Source organism: Centroberyx affinis, unplaced genomic scaffold, assembly GCF_046629955.1.
Source record: "Centroberyx affinis isolate AG114_WGS23_722 - 3 ecotype Tasmania unplaced genomic scaffold, CSIRO-AGI_Caff_v1 ptg000977l_1, whole genome shotgun sequence".
NCBI lineage: Eukaryota > Metazoa > Chordata > Actinopteri > Beryciformes > Berycidae > Centroberyx > Centroberyx affinis.
Window position 1 is genome coordinate 283,766 of NW_027279547.1, and position 18,720 is coordinate 302,485.

General features: G+C 41.1%; 2 protein-coding genes across 2 annotated transcripts in view; one reads left to right on the top strand and one right to left on the bottom strand.

Moving 5' to 3' along the window:
• Positions 1-1,470: 1,470 nt before the first annotated feature.
• Positions 1,471-7,970, bottom strand: oaz1b (ornithine decarboxylase antizyme 1b). The gene is given in 6 exon segments (XM_071522349.1): positions 1,471-2,600; positions 2,776-2,861; positions 3,344-3,516; positions 4,188-4,274; positions 4,276-4,327; positions 7,800-7,970. Coding segments are annotated over 6 exon segments (654 nt in total). The 5' UTR covers positions 7,925-7,970; the 3' UTR covers positions 1,471-2,469.
• A 5,081-nt stretch (positions 7,971-13,051) lies between these two features.
• The window catches only part of LOC139646328 (endoplasmic reticulum metallopeptidase 1), a 28,594-nt gene continuing 22,925 nt past the window's right edge, over positions 13,052-18,720 (top strand). The window contains exons 1-2 of the mRNA XM_071522336.1: positions 13,052-13,326; positions 18,086-18,390. Of these exons, the coding sequence (XP_071378437.1) occupies positions 13,052-13,326; positions 18,086-18,390 (580 nt within the window). The remainder of the gene's footprint in view (positions 13,327-18,085; positions 18,391-18,720) is intronic.

Below are 18,720 nucleotides of genomic sequence, written 5' to 3' on the forward strand. Positions count from 1 at the left end.
AGTGGTCCCAGAATGTTATTCTTGGCGAAGTGGAAAAACCTGTGAAACAAAATTTAGATGTTAGTTAGTCATGTGACAATAAAACTCTCCATTGTATTAGAGGTTCAAAAAATGGATCTTTCAATGGATGTTTCAATCAGCAAAAAAAATTACTTTTCAAATGAGGTAGCCTAGGTCTGCACTATGCTAATGTTCAGAAGAAGTTAAATTTCAGATTTTAGTTCACCAATCAAAACTTGATGGTACCAACTGAACCGTTGGGATCTATACTTGTATTTGGTGCCTTTCGTCACCACAGCGTTAACATGTCCCAGTGCCCCACTGCCTGTAAGATATGAGGCACAGCTGTATTCATTACACACACTACATCAAGTACACTTCAGACAAAAAGCTGAGTGCTGTTGAACCAGCTGGTGAAGTTTCTCAGGTGAAGAGTAGTAACTCAGGCTGTGGCATGACAAGTACTTCCACTGCAATGTTGCCATTTAAAAACAGGCACAGTGGTAAATCTATGAGAATATTCGAGTCATAATTGAGATTTCAGGATTATATTCAACTAAAATTCATCTCATGTCAGCAAAATGTCAAGGGTGACAATTCAATAACAGAGTTACAGCAGCTGAAACATTTCCTTGCCTGTTCTTCCTCAAGCACACGGTTCATTTCTTGCTTCCACTTGTGTATGGCGAGTATATAAATGATATATAGACTATATCATCAATATCTAATTGGAATACGGTGAGAATGTATGAGGCCTGAGATTATTCCACCTGGCCTCATTATCCCAAAAATAAAAAGATAAAAAAAATTAAAGTCAGCCTTAATGAGATTTGTAAAACACAAACTGAATTCTTTGTTCAGTAGGCTTGTCTATCAAATATACTGGTTTACATAACTGCACATCTTGCACTAGTGCATGTTGCAAATGCAACTGTACCATCAGCTGCTGGCTGGTGATGTGTTGCTCTGGAGCCTCCTGGTGGAGCGGAGCCACACCACCTGCTGTGGATTTCTACCTGCTCTTTTGTAACTGACCTGATTCTCTTCGGTGTTCAAACTGAGCGGTGGAGATGCATCATCTTTACACCGTCATAAACCAGAGGGTCAGCACTCATGTCAAGTGATTACAATACACACTGGAGTTTAATGGTAGCTAATAAAAACCCACGCAATTAAACCTACCTCAGTTTATAACATGTACAAACACTGGTCTATTGTTTAGTATGCCTGCTTTAAATCAGCAACTCCAGTTAATGTGCAGTTGAATACTGACGCGCTGCAAGTGGCTAAAACGGGAAAAAAAACTGTAACCCAGGCTTTACACAGGAACAGAGAATCAATCCAGTCCAGATTTGATATTTTCATTTCAGACTATAAAAGGATTTTACTCCCAGGTAAAGACACTTTGGATGTGAATGTATTGGTGCAGTTCTGAAATGAGTGGGTGAGTATAAGTAAATACTGATAAAAGACAAAGGATTTTTTGTTTTATTATCACAGAAGCACAACAGGTACCACTATGCAGGTGAACAACAAACTTAAAAGTTAAAAAGGAATGCTAGTCCAAAAAAAAAAATCCAATCAGAACACCACAGCAATTTTTTTTCATCCTCCAAAACAAAATACTACGTCAGGTATACATGACAGAAAGAAGCAAAAGCACTTTGGATTATTCACTTTCCTTTCACTTTGTACCAACACACTCGATAGCATCTTAAACTTGAAATTGAAGTCACATGCAACAGCATTCGTCTTTGCACTCTGCCTCACCTTGCTAGTCTAAAGGGATTTCTATCCAGCTATGAAGTACCAATTATTGGGGTTGTTGCTAAAAAGCAACACATTTCGCAAAATCTTAATACTTTTAAGAGGACATTAGTGCTATAGAATAAAACTGGTCCCATTGAAACACGTCTGTAACTCGAATTGGACAGAAAAAAACATGGGACAAATTTGATGTCTATCTTTAGCCAATCAAATGAAAGCTGGAGTACCCGAGCGTAAACCTGATGACCTTTTTGTTGTACATTCAAGAAATGAAGAATCCTCCTCCTTAAGTCTATCATTGAAAGAAATATCAACAAAATACAAGTCAAGAATGTAAAATAATACAAGACCTTGATTGATAGCTATGAAAATTGCAATATGCTCATCATACGTCCAAAAACAAAGGTTCCCTCTTTCTTAAGTGACAAAAAAATACCAATTAATCTTAAATGAAAACAGTATAATAAAGATACATAGAGATAGACAGGTGAAATAGGAAAATGCACATCTAAACTATTCCCTGGAACACAAAAAGCATGGGGGGGGGAGGGGGGGAGGGGGAGTGGATGTTTGTGGATGGGTCACAACAACCGAGGGTTCAACAGAGGAGGTGGAGTATGGGTGAGCTGGGATGGGATGGAGGGATGGATGAATAGAATCGGGGAGGGAAAAGGGAGGAGAAGAGCGGGGTTGTCCGGAGAGCTACTCCTCATCAGAGGAGTCCCTGTCGAAATTGTAGGCCATGAAGAAAACGTCGGGTCGAGGCGGGACGAGGGCATGGCCCGGTTTCACAATCTCAAAGCCCAGGAAACTGAACGTACGCACCAGTTTAGCTGTAAGGTCAAGGGAGGAGACATGGAGACGTTTAGGTGCAGAACGAGCCACAACACACGAGCCAAACATGACATTTTCCTTCACTTATAAAGTTATCAAAGCTGTCTGGGTGTTTGGAATGAAAAAAGTGTTGGCCTGTAAGAGTGTGGGGAAAACAGGGCTGTTAGCACGTACCACGATCATCTCTGTTCTTGTAAAAGCAGACAAACACGCTAACAACTTTCAGATGTTCTTCAGCATACTCCAGGAGAGCCGCGAAGCTGCAGGGGAGAGCAGAAGGGGGCTTCGGTTTGAAAAGGGAAAACGAACACCTAAACACACTGGGACGTTTACTGAATCTCAGGCACATACATGCAAGTAAAATTCAAATAACACTGAAAAGATTTTACTGAATGTTTTCAAGGCTCCAATTTGTCTGGCTCGTCGCTTTGTCTCAGAGGTTTTAAAAACAGATTTCCAGACCGACTCTTACATAATTCTCTTTTTACTTGTTTTATTCTCATTGTAATTGCCTGTTTTATTCTTCTGCAACACCATTTTTAAGTCATATGTGGCATTTTTTCTGTGCCTCTTCTTGGCATTTACTTCTTGTTTGTAAACACTTTGTAACACGGTTTCAAAAACTCGTATACAAGTCAAATTTTATTGTTACCATTATATATTTATCGTTATGATATTGCCTTTACTAGCTACGGTTTCACAAGGCTCCAGTCGCCCTCAGCGTCTGTCCCACCACTCTCACCTCTCTTTGCTGCCTTCGGGAAGCGGGTCAAGCGGTATCTCCACATAGAGCGCGCTGCTGCTCAGCACGGCGTCCCACTGTATCGCCTTGGTAACAGTGGGACGGCTTTGGAAGTGGAGTATCCCGGGGCGACCATTCCCTGCTGGCTCCTCCGTCACGGTCAACTTCCTGTCCTGGAAAAACAGACAAATAATGCGTTTTGAAAATAATAGTTTAGTTGTTTTCTTTTTAAAGATTTTTTTTTTTGGCCATTTTACCTTTTTTATACAGATATAAGTGGAGAGAGAGAGGAAAGACACATGCTGTTGTTGTGTTTTATTTTGTTGCATACTGTTCTGCACCATTTTGCTCTGTTGATGTCCTTTAAGACATGCTTGTGATGAAGGGCTATATAAATAAATTAGCTTGACTTGCCGTGCATTGCCTGTTTCTCGTCGAGTGGAGCGACCTACAGACTCAATAAATGTTTTGGAATTTGAAAGAAACCCGGGGGTCTGATGATACTGCAGTGACATTATATCATTGTCAAAAGTAGAATGTCAAGGCTGAACTCTGATGAATGAATCAAACACGGTCGCTCTTGTGTGCCTTCCTCTGCTGTGTAAATTAACAACTATGACACTGGGTCATATGACAGGAAGTGTGGTTACAGCAAAGCAGGAGAAGTTCCTCATTTTGAAGCCTGCTGGTGATACAACTTTCCTCCTTTTGATTAAAACTACCTGAAACGACATCCTGCTCTTGTTTCCGTTTCTGTACTGCAGCTCTTCTGGCTAAATCACAACAAACAGGCAATGCGTGTGTGTGTGTGTGTGTGTGCGTGCGTGCGTGTTTGCAGACTCACCGAGTAGAGCGGCCGAGCTGAAGGAGTGTGATCCCATGTACCATTCCCTCGCCCACCTGGGATCTTCAGGGGTGGGAGAGGGGCATCAGGAGCACCACAGAGGCCCCGGGCCGCGGGTACTACTACAGTGCAGGGACAGGCTGGGAGGGGGAGAGAGAGACGGACATTAAAACACGACCGTGACTCGTCTTTGCTCCCACTGGCAGTCAACTGGGATACATAGTGTCATACAGCAAAAAAAATATGCAGGTCAATTTGTCAAAAATTAGTGGGTCAAAAAAGAGATTTCCCGCATAACAATTTGTGTGTTCTTTAAAGGAATACACAACTTGTTTTGTCTGTGTGGTATGCAGTGCAATAAAATGCTGCATCTGCTCACTCGTTTGGGATTATGTTTGCTAGCTTGTACCGTCCATAAAGTGTGCTTACATTTTCAGTTGCGCCATAAAAACAAAAAATGTTAAACTAGCTACGATCTTCTCATCTATCTCTATCACACAATGCGCACAAACAAATTAATTACAGTTCCTTTGCAAAAAGCTGGGCATAGCCATTCAGGTATGAAAAGTCTTAAACTGACTACTTTGGCATGAAATTAGCAGAACGTAGCTGTGGATTCAGCATGAAAGGTCATGAACGTCAAAAGTAGGGACGATCAAAACTGTGACCATCCAAGACCTGACCAAACCTCTGAGACGATGGCAAATACTTTCATAATTTACAATGGAAACACGGGGTTTAGGTGCATATCATGCTTAGACTGGTGTTGTGTTACTGTACCATTAGCATCGTTAGCTTACAGTTCACCTGACACCTATGTGAGGTCGGCCGAACAACCGTGTGGCGTGTGAAACTAAAGCCACATCTACCATGTGACTACTGTCAAAAAGAGGGAGCGTCCGACAGATGTTACCAAAGTTGTACAGGAATTTTGGGTAATCACTGTAAGCACTGTAGAAGAATGGTGTTACTAGGTTGCTCATGCTAATTTGTTCAGAAGTTGTGTAGCTCTGACATTTGAATTGAGTTTTGACACAAAAAATATTCTTTGTGGTTTTGACAACCCAATCTGTTTTTAATATTGGTTATGCTAACTGTTTATATGCGCATCCTTTTGGCAGGCTTCATTTGTCCAGAAATGTGAATGACCATTCTTCAGTTACGTTGCGCTTTATTGTTGCAAGTAAACTGTATTTTATTGTTGCCAGTTGTATTTTCAGTGAGAGCGTGGTGCTGTGATGTCTTGTTTGCACAGCAGAGTGCGCTGCAGCCCTGTTTTCCGGACTTCCAGTCCACTGTTTTATAGGACAAAGTCGCCTCGGTGTTGTTTACTGTTCATCATTTAAATCACAAGGACGGGTAAACAGCAAAAACACTTCTGATCTCTGCCATAACAACGTTTATTCATTATAGTAGAGCTGCCTGTGGCACAATGTCCACTCACAAAATTATCATCTCAGGGAGCAAAATGTTTCCTGGCTTTGTTTCTGTTCTTGGGTTATCTGCAGTAAAATGTGAAGATATTCAATACTGCAAACCAAACAGCATTTTCAAGTTGTAAACTCGATCCCACTCAGTACCATTTACTACTCAATAGGCCTACACAACAAGTTACACCATTTGTGTTACAGCAAATGGCCTGGCAGCATTTTCTAATTATTTACCCTTTCTCCAGAAACAGCGACATTGACTGTATTTACTGAGGTGTAACAGAGGATTTTACCCGTAGAGGATGTGGTGGTGGGCAACAGATCAGAAATATTTGCTCCAAAAGGCACAAAGCCACAGAGAATTTCACTTCTTCAATTCTACATTTAATACCTATCCTTGCCTCAAATTACCTGTATAATAGATCACCTAATTCAATTTTTGACTAGACACATTGACATCAGAAGTGTTTCCCCAAGGGGATTAATAAAGTGCTATCTTATCTTATTTTCATGGCCTGTGCTGTTAAACCCATTTGTTTAAATGTTTTTTTATGTATTTTACCTTTGGCTAACGTTACCACAGTCAAGCCCTAACATCACCAAAATAAAGAAAACGTTAAATACATATATCATGTATTATATTTATTTTATTGTTACACTCAGGGATGTAATGGAGGGCAATTCAATTCGAATTCATTATTGTTTTTATTGGTGGTTGTTTGCCTTATGTTAGGGATGGGCACCCATGGGTGACGGAGGGCATAGAGTCTGCAGGTTTTCATTCCAACCAAACACTACAGCAGCTGATTTCACTGGTGAGGTTGTGTGGATCACAGAAATCAGCTGCTGTAGTGTTTGGCTGGAATGAAAACCTGCAGATTCTCGGCCCTCCGCCACCCATGGGTGCCCATCCCTGCCATAGGACCCTATCAGCCCATCTTCCTCGACATCTCCGTTTACAATGGGTCCGTACAGCGACGACACGGGCATCTTTTCTACCCGGCGGTGACATCTGATGTCACGAGGCCCGTGGCAGTAAATAGGAACCTGAAACCGGGAAGCTCACGAGAGAAATATGGAACAAGTCGGCCCTTGAATACCACGAGCCCTGCTGGTTTCCCCTGTCCTGCGAGATAGTTAACTGCTTTCACCATGTATAAACCGGTCCCTGGTCGGAGTAAACACCAGCAGGCCGTGGCAGCCATTAGTAACTGCTGTACTACAAAACGTGCACAAACAGCACCTGACAACGTGCGCGGGGCCACCCAACAGATGGGTGTGGGCCACGGCCTAAACCAAATCTACATCTGATGATCGAGAGCATCTGCTGGCGTTAAGATGATAAAACGGTAACACGGTCGTCGCCTACCTAAACTAGCTTAAATTTAGGATAACCGTCGCAGTACAGCCAGCCGTTAAATGGCGTTGTTTTACGTGGTGATGGTCTGGAAGATTGGTTAGGCGTTGTACACAGACCAAAGCGTTCCCCGGGGCTATACTTTACTATACTTTGTGCCGTATAGTTGTTATCATTAACGTTAAGTGGCTAGTTTTTTTTCCAGAGAGGACTGGCGTTAGCTGGCGTTGACAATTTTGCTGCGTAAGGGAAGTCAGCTGGGTCTTTAAATGGACTAGCGATAATAAGATCCCGGAGAAAATCCTTCTAAAATGAGGTTTGAGATGAATCACATGTCTGTTTTTAGTTTGCGAAATCCAGTACATTAGACCGACACACAACCTAGCCGTCTGATTAAACCAATGTCTTTGTGTCAGCTGTGTGTCTCGTGAAGACGATTAAAACAACTGAAATGTTAGCTAGCTGACGCAGTTAAATGCTGTTCTCCGACAATGTCCGATGCTAATGTTACGCGACTCATCTCACGGGCCAGTGGAAGTTTACAGTCCAGCCAGATCGTCAATTTTAGAGGAGAAATGTTTTACGTATATCTGAGCCTGTCGAAAAAGTTAAAACCGAAGAGAGTATGGTTTAATAAGTCGACAGAAATGACCGACCATCAACACAACAGTTAAATGCGTTCGTGCGTTCTTCTGCTTCAGCTCTTCCGTAGCTGCTAGCTAACTGGCGCTAGCTTAGCTTCAGCTCCCCATCCCCCACACCTCAGTTAGCAAAGCTAGCGTTAACGCGTTAGCTAGCTTGGATATTTTTTCATCGTTCACTTACTTGCCAATCATGTCACAGATACTACTACTTAAGTCCGCCATGGTAGTAAGAGACTGGTGTTTTCCTTCTTTTTCGCGAGCAAAGCAATGACTGTTTAGGATCCGCTGGAGGTTGGATTTTACCATCCGGCCTCGGATAGAGACACGACGGGCTGACTGCTCTCTGCTATGGTCGGCTGGGGAATGATCCGTCCGCGTCTCGGTAGCTGGGTAGATTAGAGCAGTGTCAAGCTGCGCACAGTGAGAGCAATACACTTCCGGTTAGCCTTCGTACTGGAACTTCGAAATAAAACTCGGAGAGCTAGGAGGATAATTCTCTTTTTGGGGTTAGGGTTAATTGCCTTACAACATTTCAATTTTATAATAAGTTAATCACAACAATAAAATAACAAAAACTGTGATAGCAAGTTTGACAAAATTATTTGTTGGGATACAAATCTCCAGTGACTGACAGATTGTTTTGGCCTACTGGTGTGGTGAATCACTCGGCACAAATGTGGTTTCCAGTAAATGTTAAGGCAACACCTTGGAAAATATTTTCTGACTGAATATTCAGCTTACAGCAAGAGACAATAAAAACAGGAATACATAAGACAATAGCCTATATAGATAGTAAATACAACAAGGAAACATTTTCTAACATTGTGAAGAGGGGAGAGACTGATTATGCAGATTTAGCATATTTATTGCACTAGGATTGAAGGAGCTTTTAAGTCTATTGATCTTAGCCAAAGGTTGCCTAAACCTACGGCCTGAAGGGAAAAGTTCAAATTCCCTGTGGAGACGATGATCCATGTAGTCCAGAATGATGATGGTAGATGCTCTGTGGTCTGCAGAGTAGGCTATATATGTATATCACTGAAGGTGGTCAGCTGAGTGCCAGTGATTTTACCAGCCTCCTTAACAGTGTTATTAACATTTTTTTGTTTTCATGCTCAGATTCCTGAACCAGGCCACCATGGAAAAGGGTGACACAGATTAAACAAAAGACTGTTCAGGAATAGTTCAGCCCAAAATGAAAATTCAGTTATCGACTTACCTCATGTCAGTTGAAACCCCATTCAAGTTTGTAGGACCACCAAACACACAGCGAGTTAATCCCTGGGGTTCCATCTCAGACTTCTCCCAAACTATTGAAGTTAACAGGGACATTTTTACAGCTCCAAAAAAAGCATAAAATGTCTGTCATATTTCTCCAAACATCTTGAGCAGCATAATCCAAGTGTTTTGTAGCAAAATGATTACAATATGGTGTTAACCACAGGGTTTATGGGAAATGTGCTCTTAATTTTGAGAAACACTATCCAGTAACAATACCACTGGCATGAGAGAGAGGCTGCCAACTGTCTCCACGATGGTCTCATTTGGTTATAGCAAATTATACATAGTATTCCCACGATGTCCCATGCGTTTCCTACCAATATGGTGCTTTACCATATACACAGCTCATTGGCTGTGGCTATCATCTGATTATAACCATCAATGATATTGATGTTTAAAAATGATACACATAGCACCTAAGACTGATGTTGCATAGCCATTATTCTATGGATCAAAGCTATTATTTAGGCAGCAAATCATCGACTGTTTGTGTTTTTTAACCAGACCACCATGCTCTGAAACACTGTAATGCGGTGGTTTTATATGTTAAGCCTTATTTGGAATGGTCATATTTTTTGTTGCATGGCCACAATGCCAATGATACCACAATTCATGCAAATTGCACATGGGAATCCTCCACTCATAACAGATACATGCAATCTCACAGCCTTTTTACTGCAGCTTATTCCTTCCTCATTTAGGATAGGCATTTTGGGTGTGTGAGTCAAGAGCCTGCAGTCTGCTCTGCCAACAACATGTAATGTATTAACACAGCAGTAAGTCCTGGTTCTGCAGACTTGGTCTGAAAACTGTGATTAATGAGACAATGTAAACCCGTTCTATAGGTAAACTTTAAACTAGACCACCAAAGTCATTAACTCCATATTTAGCACTTTCACTGCTATATTAGGTTTGCGCGTTGTTTGGACATTAGTGCAACATTCCTGCACTCCTTCCTTGGAGGCTTGACTTCAGAGGTGCGCGGCTTTTATTTTGAAAGGGAAATACATTTTCACAGCAGAACCTGGGAATGAGATTGTGGCTAGCTTCACGGCTCTGCTAACGAGCTAACGCTGGCTAGAAGCATCCGTGTCTAGATAAGATACTCGTAAAGGACATGTACCGTAACATTCACCCAACATCGCGTCTGTCCCTGAACCGTGACCACAATAACACGGGGATAGAAACCTCGAGTAGAGACATGAACGCCATTATTAAAATACGCGTATCACACAATTCATTTTCCTGTCAAACACGACGTGTACTTTCGGCGTGTCCCCTTTAGACCGTACCAAGCCGGAGCCGAGCCGAGAAAACAAGCGCTACGTAATGTTGGCTAGGCCAACGGCAGTGTAGCTACACGGGGGCGTTAATGGAAAAGTACCAAGGACAGAGAAAACTTCCAACAAAGAGACGGGCAGAAACGCTTTCAGTATGCCCACTGAAGGCCGTCTTACTGCCAAACTTCATCCCGGTTTTAAAAATGACCACCGAAGTGATTTAACTGACTAATTTGCCAGGTTGTTGGGGGTGGGTTTAATGTGAGTGAATTCACTATCAATTCCATTTAAAATGTTAACAGACTCTCTACAGGGTGGGCTATTAGTTCTTGTAGCCTGTGTTAATGGGTTGGATTTAAGAGCCTTCATTTTGGCAAAGATGTTTTGAGAAACTTTTGAAATCTGCATCCTCAGCTCAGTGAAATAGGCTTAAAACATCTTGAAGAATTGCCTAAATTGGGTGTGAAATTTAGACTTGGACAATTTGGAACAATACTCAAAACTCTCAAAAGTAAAAAGTAAAGCAACAGATGGGAGTGAGCGCTTACTACAGCTTTACAGATTTACCCAAGTCTATAAACAGGTAGCCTAGGTCAACAGAGAGAGGCCAGTCAGTATAATTGGGTGCTGCCTGCTTCACCCACCGTAACTCCACAGGGTGGCGACAAAGCAGCAGGCTACACAAGAAGCAACACGGGACAATAACACTATCAACATATAAACACACACCACCAGTGTCAGAGGCTTATTGATGAAAAAAATCACTTTCCACATCGCGAGTTGCCATGCATCGTGTTCATGATCTCAGTTATATTGTTTTGCAGACAGTTTGTGAACTAGCTGTTAACCCCATATGATATAATAATAAAAAAAAAAAGGTCAGAAATGATTTAAAAAGTGTTCATGCAGGTGACATGGATGATGACCATTCAAAATAGCCTATATTTGGGCCGAGCAAGTAGGCCCATATGTTGTCATCAGCCCACTGGAAGAAAATGTACAGGCTACTTCCAAAAATAGGCTGTATTTCCAGTGAATGTCATCTACTAGTACAAATATATATTTTTTTTAAAGTTTAAACACTTCTTTGAACATATTCTGGAGTATAGTCCTAGGCATATGTGATTTGTTTTTCATATGGTAATGTCTGTGACCTTAAGGCTATACCACACTGTAGCCAAAACAAATTCTTCTATTTCTAAATATAATTCCTTGCTATCTCTATAGGCTAATTACACTTGGGACAGTGTAATATTAGACATTAAAACAATAGGAAATCAGACGAAGATTTTTTTCTTTCAAAAAAGAAAGAATGAATGAATGAATGAATGAATGATTGAATGAATGAAGATATGCCTCCTGGGTTTTTTCAGGAAACCTCAGAAACTGAACTCAAATCCCAGTAATATCATGACCATCTCATAAGAGTTTGTTCCTCCAAATGTTGATATTCTGATTTAAAAAAACACGCTGATGTAACGACTACTAAGAGCTGTCAATCAGTAGGCATCTCTTTCACCTATGAATTAAAATTAAATGGTTGCTATTCATATTTTATTGGATAAAAACTGTTTTTATTATCAGTCAAATCAAGTCAATCAAAGTTTCAAGTGCAATATCACACCAGGGTGTCTCAGTACACTTTACAACAATGCAGCAATATTAAAAGAATGAAGGAGAGACATAGCAATAAATTATATAAAAGTTAAACAAAATAAAACCACAAAAATAGTAGTTCTTATGGTAGGACAATGGAAGAATAAAATACATCCAGAAAAATAAAATGGAAGCAGGATGCTATGGATCAGTGATAAAGTCTGTGATCAGTTAAAACAGCAGGGGAAGGGAAAAAAAACCCTTGTCTGTTACAGTTCTTTAACAGCAATTGTTGCTCAAAAGGTCACTTGCTGCTTGAATAATTGTGCTGCTTCTTGAGTATTTCAGATGTTTTTCATCCTTTTCTTACTTGATCTTCTGTTCCCACTTGGCACCCAATTGTTCTAGACATGCACTTTGAGGTGTGTGTTGTTAACAATTTAAATAGTTGATTTGAACGATATTTAATCATTTGAACCACCTTTCACCTATCCACAGTCAGTATCCCTTACATCCCTTATCACATGTCCCATTTCCCCTCCAGTCACACTAACAAGCTCTCCAAGGGGCTTTGATATCAGAGCACAGAGATGTTTTGTCATCGTTTGTAGTGAGTGTAACTTGAGGTTTGATCTTATTTTAGAGTTAAACGTCTATAAAGTGATTTAAAGTGCATTGGCCTACTTTGAAGAATATGCTGACACTTAGGCCTACACTTCTTTGAAGCAAGAATTGGTACAGAGTGCAGAATATATGGGCTTGATTGCTTTGAAAATGAGATAGGCCTATTATGAGAGTCAGTTAACTTTGGGGAACTGGAATCCGAGTCAGTTACATCATTAGGATCCGGAAGCTACATTTTTCTGTAGCCTATTTCTAGGTTAAAGGTAATGGCCTTTGGGTCTCAACGCTTTCTCAGGAATAGCAAACATTGGAAAGTCTTAAAGCAGTGGCGTGTACAACTCAACTACTCTTTACCTAGCCAATATATGCTTAAGTGTCACTGATCAAATCGACCCACTGCTTATTAACTTTTAATTAAATAATAAGTAAAGTATTTATTTTTAGTTTGTTACTTAAACCAGCCAAAGGGGTGGTGACACAATGTTTTGTACAGTTTTCTCATAGGCACGCTGACGTTTCGCTTTTTTATTGCCCGCACCGCAGCCGTCCGCTTCCTGAACGCGAGACAAGTTTGTCCCTCAGCGCGCTCCGTCGGGTTGCTCTGAAAAGCGACGCCTGAGCGACGCTTGCAGCTGATGTACCACTGGCAAAGATGGAGAGCGACACCACTATCAGGAGAATAAAAGCCTTTGGGACAGAAAATAACGTATCGCAAGGCAACGACGACCCCCGGGTCCAGTGCGGGAACAACGGCTACAGCAGTGACCCGAAGAAGAAGCCCGAAGTGAGCCTGTACCTGCTGCGGGAAGCGGCGGCAGCTTCCTTGGTGTTTGTATTTATTTTGGTGCTATGGGGACTCGTGCATTTGTCGTTACAGCAGCTCGTCATTGGAAAGTCGACTGGCGAGTTCAACGCAGTGAGGGCCAGGTGAGTTTGTGTCCGCTTAACTAACGGATCCCCACTTCCATATATTTTACATGTCTCTGCTAACCGTCTCACCGGAGAGCCCTATAACCTTTCCTCCAGTCCGGTAGCCTAACAGACCCGCCTAGAAACGACTACCGGGTGTCCCCTCCCCTCCGCCGCCGAGGTAACTTGTTTCAGTCAGGTGTTTAAGGTGTGTAACGGTTAGAAGTTGGGGCAGGAGAGGAGAGACGGCTACAGTATTTTATTCATAAGTAAGTCGGGCATGCTTTGTTATCAGCAGGGATTACGGCTCTGAGCTCCTAAAGTCAGAATCGTGGCTTTGATTATTCTTTTGCAAATCCAGACTTGAATATAAACGGCACAGCAATGCCGTATAGACGGTTGTAAATCACCCGAAAGAAAGCAACAGTTCAAAGTCTTCAATATCATATAGCACCGCTTTGTTGTTTCAGGATACCGACACATATCTCCCCCCCTAAACCTGTGTTCATTATTTTGTATTGGAAACAGTCTTCTTGTGCAACCAGCGAGTAAGAACCACACATCTGCTGCACCGATGTTCCCTGTTGTGACTATGCATATATTCTTCAATATATACATAGTTATCATTCTCCTCCTACTTCGTCTGAGCTCTGACATTAGCTACTTTGCATAGAGAGATTTTTTTAAATTCCATAATAGAGACATGGTATAAATCTGGTTCAATCTGGAAAAAGTCTGGAGAAAAAACAAAGTATTCAAAGGTCGTAAATACAGCTAATAGATTATAATTTTTTCACCATGCAATGACAGGTTTTGAACTGCATGACCACTCGTCATATCTGCTTTACTAAACACAATTGGTTTTCCTGTCCAGACAGTGCCATGACAATTAATTATCAATTTTCTAATACGGTAATAATAGGCCCAGTTCAGATCTTTCATTGAGTGTCTCTTTTGCCATCTTTCTTTCTTTCTTTCTTTCATACTATTCAATTCCAGGTAGAATAAAAATGTCTTACATTTGGCTTTCTGAAACCTGCAGATACCCTGAGAGAGAGAGATCATTACCATGTCCACAGTGAAATATTGTCATGATAATGATGTTAAGATAATGTACCGCTCTCATAGCTGTAGGGCAGCTCCTCTAACATGCAGGTAAAGACACTATAGTGGTGTGGAAGCTATTGTAGGACGTCAGTTGTGAAAGACAAGCTTCCTAATCACACCCATACATTTTCACGTGATTTCCCCATATCTGGAAACTCAGTGTGTGTGACACTCAAATGAGGTTTTACTAAATGTGAGTTTTGCTTTTGAATTGAAGTTCTCCAAAGGTAGGAGTTGGAAAGTACTGCAGAGGGTTACATTCATAATATTTTAGGTTAGTGAGTGTTTTTAAAGATTTATGGATGGCCCATCATAGTAAATTACTCATTTTCATCACTGTGATAATGGTTTGATGCCATACTGAAGCTACAGCATAATAGGTGTAGGTGTGGATATGACTTATATCACCAGCAGCACTACAATCTTCCTCATCACTAAGAATAATGAGTCCATGTATGGACAGTCTTGCATCATGCTGTGCTGCCAACAACCTGTAGCAGAACACACTCAAAACTCTGGAGATGTGGATTGATTCCTGAAGGAACCAATCTACTGGAGATGTGGATTGATTCCTGAAGGAACCAATCTACTGATCACTCCCTGAATGACTCCACTGGGAACTTCCAAGGTCTGAGGATCCACCCTCACAGACACCTTCTACTGGGATGTGAGCCTCTCCTGCTTAATCAAGAAATACCAATTAACGAATTTATTCTTGCAGTAGCTGAGAAAGTTAACTGTTACACAACCAGTCCTGGTCCACTTTTACCAGTCAGTAATCAAAAGAATCCTAACACCCTCCATCACAGTCTGGTTCTCTGTCTGTTTTCCAAGAAGGTACAATGTATTGTCCCACCACAGAGTGGGTGATTGGTCATAATGCCAGTGTGAAAAAAGGGACAGGAAGGGCTGCCACAGACCCTGCATGGGCAACCACCTGCTCCAGAAAACTTTCCCCTGGGAGACCGGACCTACCAGTCACTGAAGTCCAAGACCACGCGTCACCTCAAGAGCTGCTTTCAAAAAGCTGTCACCCTACTTAACCAACCCTCCTAAGACTCGTCCATGATACACCCACATAGTCTCTTGGCTCTGGCAGCCCCTCCATGTAGTTGACAGTAATGCTTATTGTTACTGTTTAGTCTATTGTATTTAGTAATTATTATTTGCTACCCAGCATTGTTTACATAATCATGCAATACTTATGATGTTGGTACTATGTCATTTTAGCCTTAGGAATTATGTCCATGTTACAAAGTTTTCAGAGGTTAGTTGTTGCTTTTCAAACTGCTTTACTGAATATAAGCTGCAAACATGTTTTGTCGTCCTGCCCAGATGCACATTATCATAGAATACTGACTGTATATGTAGACTGATTTTATAATCTTGCCTTTTGCATGTGTTGCACTGTCAACTTGTGTCAAAGTCCCTGTGTCATATGTACTTGATGTAGCCTACTTGTTACTATGTTAGTTTTTGTGATATTCCTTCACTGATATCAGATTCAGTTGTGATCAAAATTCAGCTTGTAGTGAAAGTATGTCTGAACACAATAAGAGCGAGGCAGTATGACATTCAGTGCACAGAATCTGAGGCTTGATAAAACCATAGGTTATGAATAAACAAAGTAATATATTGTTATAATAGTACAAATACAAAAAAACAAAAGAGAAGACAAAGATTAAGAACAAAAAGAAAAAGTAAAAGAAATAAAAATCAGTCGGGATAGTCCATCTAACTGTTTTACATCAACAAAATGATCCTAAATCTTGTAGGTTGATGTTAGGTTCTGTAGGGTACAGTTAACTGTATCTCTGATCTTTTCTAGTTTGAGATGAACATGATATCCCTAATTAAGGGTGGGTGAAACACCCTTCTTCGAGTTCAATAATATCAACCACCAATAGAGAGGAAAATGTTGGAGCCTTGCATTGATGTGAGTTTGTGGATATATTCTCTGGTGACCCCAAAGATGTCATTAAGAGGGCAAGGCGTGTTAGGTCTGTTGAAAATCTTGGAAAATGTAGCCCAGAACCGTTCCATTTTGGTGCACCCTCCGAAAATGTGATGTAATGTTGCCGGCGTAGTTTTACATCTATCAAATAAGGGGTTTGTGCCTGTGCCAGTGCTTTAGAAAAGTGTAACCAATGCACTTTTGTAATGCATCAGAACTGGATGAGACTGTCACGCAGAAATAGATGAGTGTACACACTCTAGGGCATTGTTCCAAATATCATTCAGAATATCAAAACCTAGCTTGTTTTCCAGTGTTGCTTTCCAATAGTTAAAGGAGGTATACTTATAGAGGTGATGTAGTTATATGATATGATAATTTTCCTTAGGCATGAATGCAAGAGCAAAGAGAAGATGGGATCCAAGTTTGGTTTGGGTGGCGATGATGGAAAATCTGGAAATGTGTTCAATTTGGTACCTATAAATGGTGGAAGAAGTGGGATTGTGGTAAATTTAAATTCTCAAAGGGTCAGGGGAAAGAATTCAAGGTAAAATAAGTTCATATTCAGAAATAAACAAAAGTGAGACAGTGTTAGGGAGTGCAGTCTCAGGACTTGTAATGAAGAGGAGGACATCAGCATAGAGTGAAACCTTACAAGTCTAGTTTCCCCATACAATTTTCTCTATTTTCTCGTTCTGCTGCAAAACTCTGGCAAGAGGTTCTATAGCAATGGCGAATAAGAGGGGGCTTAAAGGACACCCCTGTATCATGCCTCTGTACAGATTAAACTGATCTGATGACTGATTATTGGTAAGAACAGAAGCCATAGGTGATGCATAGAGCTTGATCCATGAGATAAAGTTGGGACCAAAGCCAAACTTCCCCAGCGTAAAGAAGAGGTCATCTCATTCAGCACAGTCAAAGGCCTCCTTTGCATCCAATGAAATGTCGGCCTTGAGGCAATGGTGATGGGAGGAAGTAGGCTTAGGCAAGACAAAAAAAGGTTTTGGCAACAATTTGGGATTAAATACTTAATAGAACTTTTTATTAAGCAGCCATATATTTAAAAAATGTGATGAAAAGTGAATTAGTGGCATAGTATAAGGCTGTCGGTGCCTGCCCCCTCCATATTTGGGTTATTTCGTTCACACACACACATATTCACCCTTTCTTCATTGATGTCTCTCACTGTCTCTCCACACTATTTTTGTGTCTTGCCCATCATTCATTCTGTAGATACCAGGATTTAAATTTTATGATCATCTGATTGGAGTCAGATACACCAGGTCTATAGATATCACCGATTCAAGCAATCGGGGCCAGGTGGTTGTTTTCAAATGCATCGATTTGAGACTAGTGTTTATTTCTTTGATGTCTTGCTTTCCCTGCCTTTTCTGTGTCCCATTTCTATGACACCGCCTCTCTTGGTGAAAGAGGCTTTATGCTGCATTCACATAATGTGGGAATATTCATTGGAGCGACTTAATGTGTGTTTTATTTAATGATGATTCACTGTCTGAAGCAGTGAAATGATAGTAACATGGAACTGCAGAGAAATTAGTATAAGAAGATGTGTTCTATGTTGTGATTGAAAAAGCATGCTGCTTATTTTAAGGCCTCTTTTGGTAGTTTAACAGGACCATAATGTTGTCTCTGCCTCTCTCTCTTTCCTTCTCGATCTGTCACTTTTCCAACCTTGCTCCACACACAACCTAGGCGGCACTTGGAACGCATAACCAGCGTGGGCCCGCGGCCAGTGGGCAGCCAGGAGAATGAAATACTGACGGTGGACTACTTACTGGAGCAGATTGAGCACATCAGGGTAGAAAGTGCAGCGGGCCCCCACCGGCTTACAGTGGATGTACAGCGTCCTACGGGCTCCTTCTCCATTGACTTTCTGGGGGGCTTCACCAGTTTCTATGACCATGTCACCAACATTGCTGTCAAGCTAGAGCCCAAGGCTGGGGCGCAGCATCTGATGCTGGCCAACTGTCACTTTGACACAGTGGCCAACAGTCCAGGTACGAGAACATACTTCTTTCCTCACTGGCTAAAATTCCAATCTATCTACAGGTACATTGATTTATATCCAATACATTGTTTTTTCACTTGTATGCCACATTTTCCAGTTGCTCTAGCAATATGTAAAATGTCTTAAGTGATGTTCTATGACCTATGTATCTTTTGCTGACAAGGCAACATTAAATTTGCCAGATTTTAAAATGGAGGTTGGCGAGGAGTTCTCTCCAAGAGAATCAAACGTATTGTATCTAGTTGCCTACCAATGTTTACCTAATCAATATGAATATCTTATGATAAATACTTGGTGATAAAACACTGGGAACCATAAG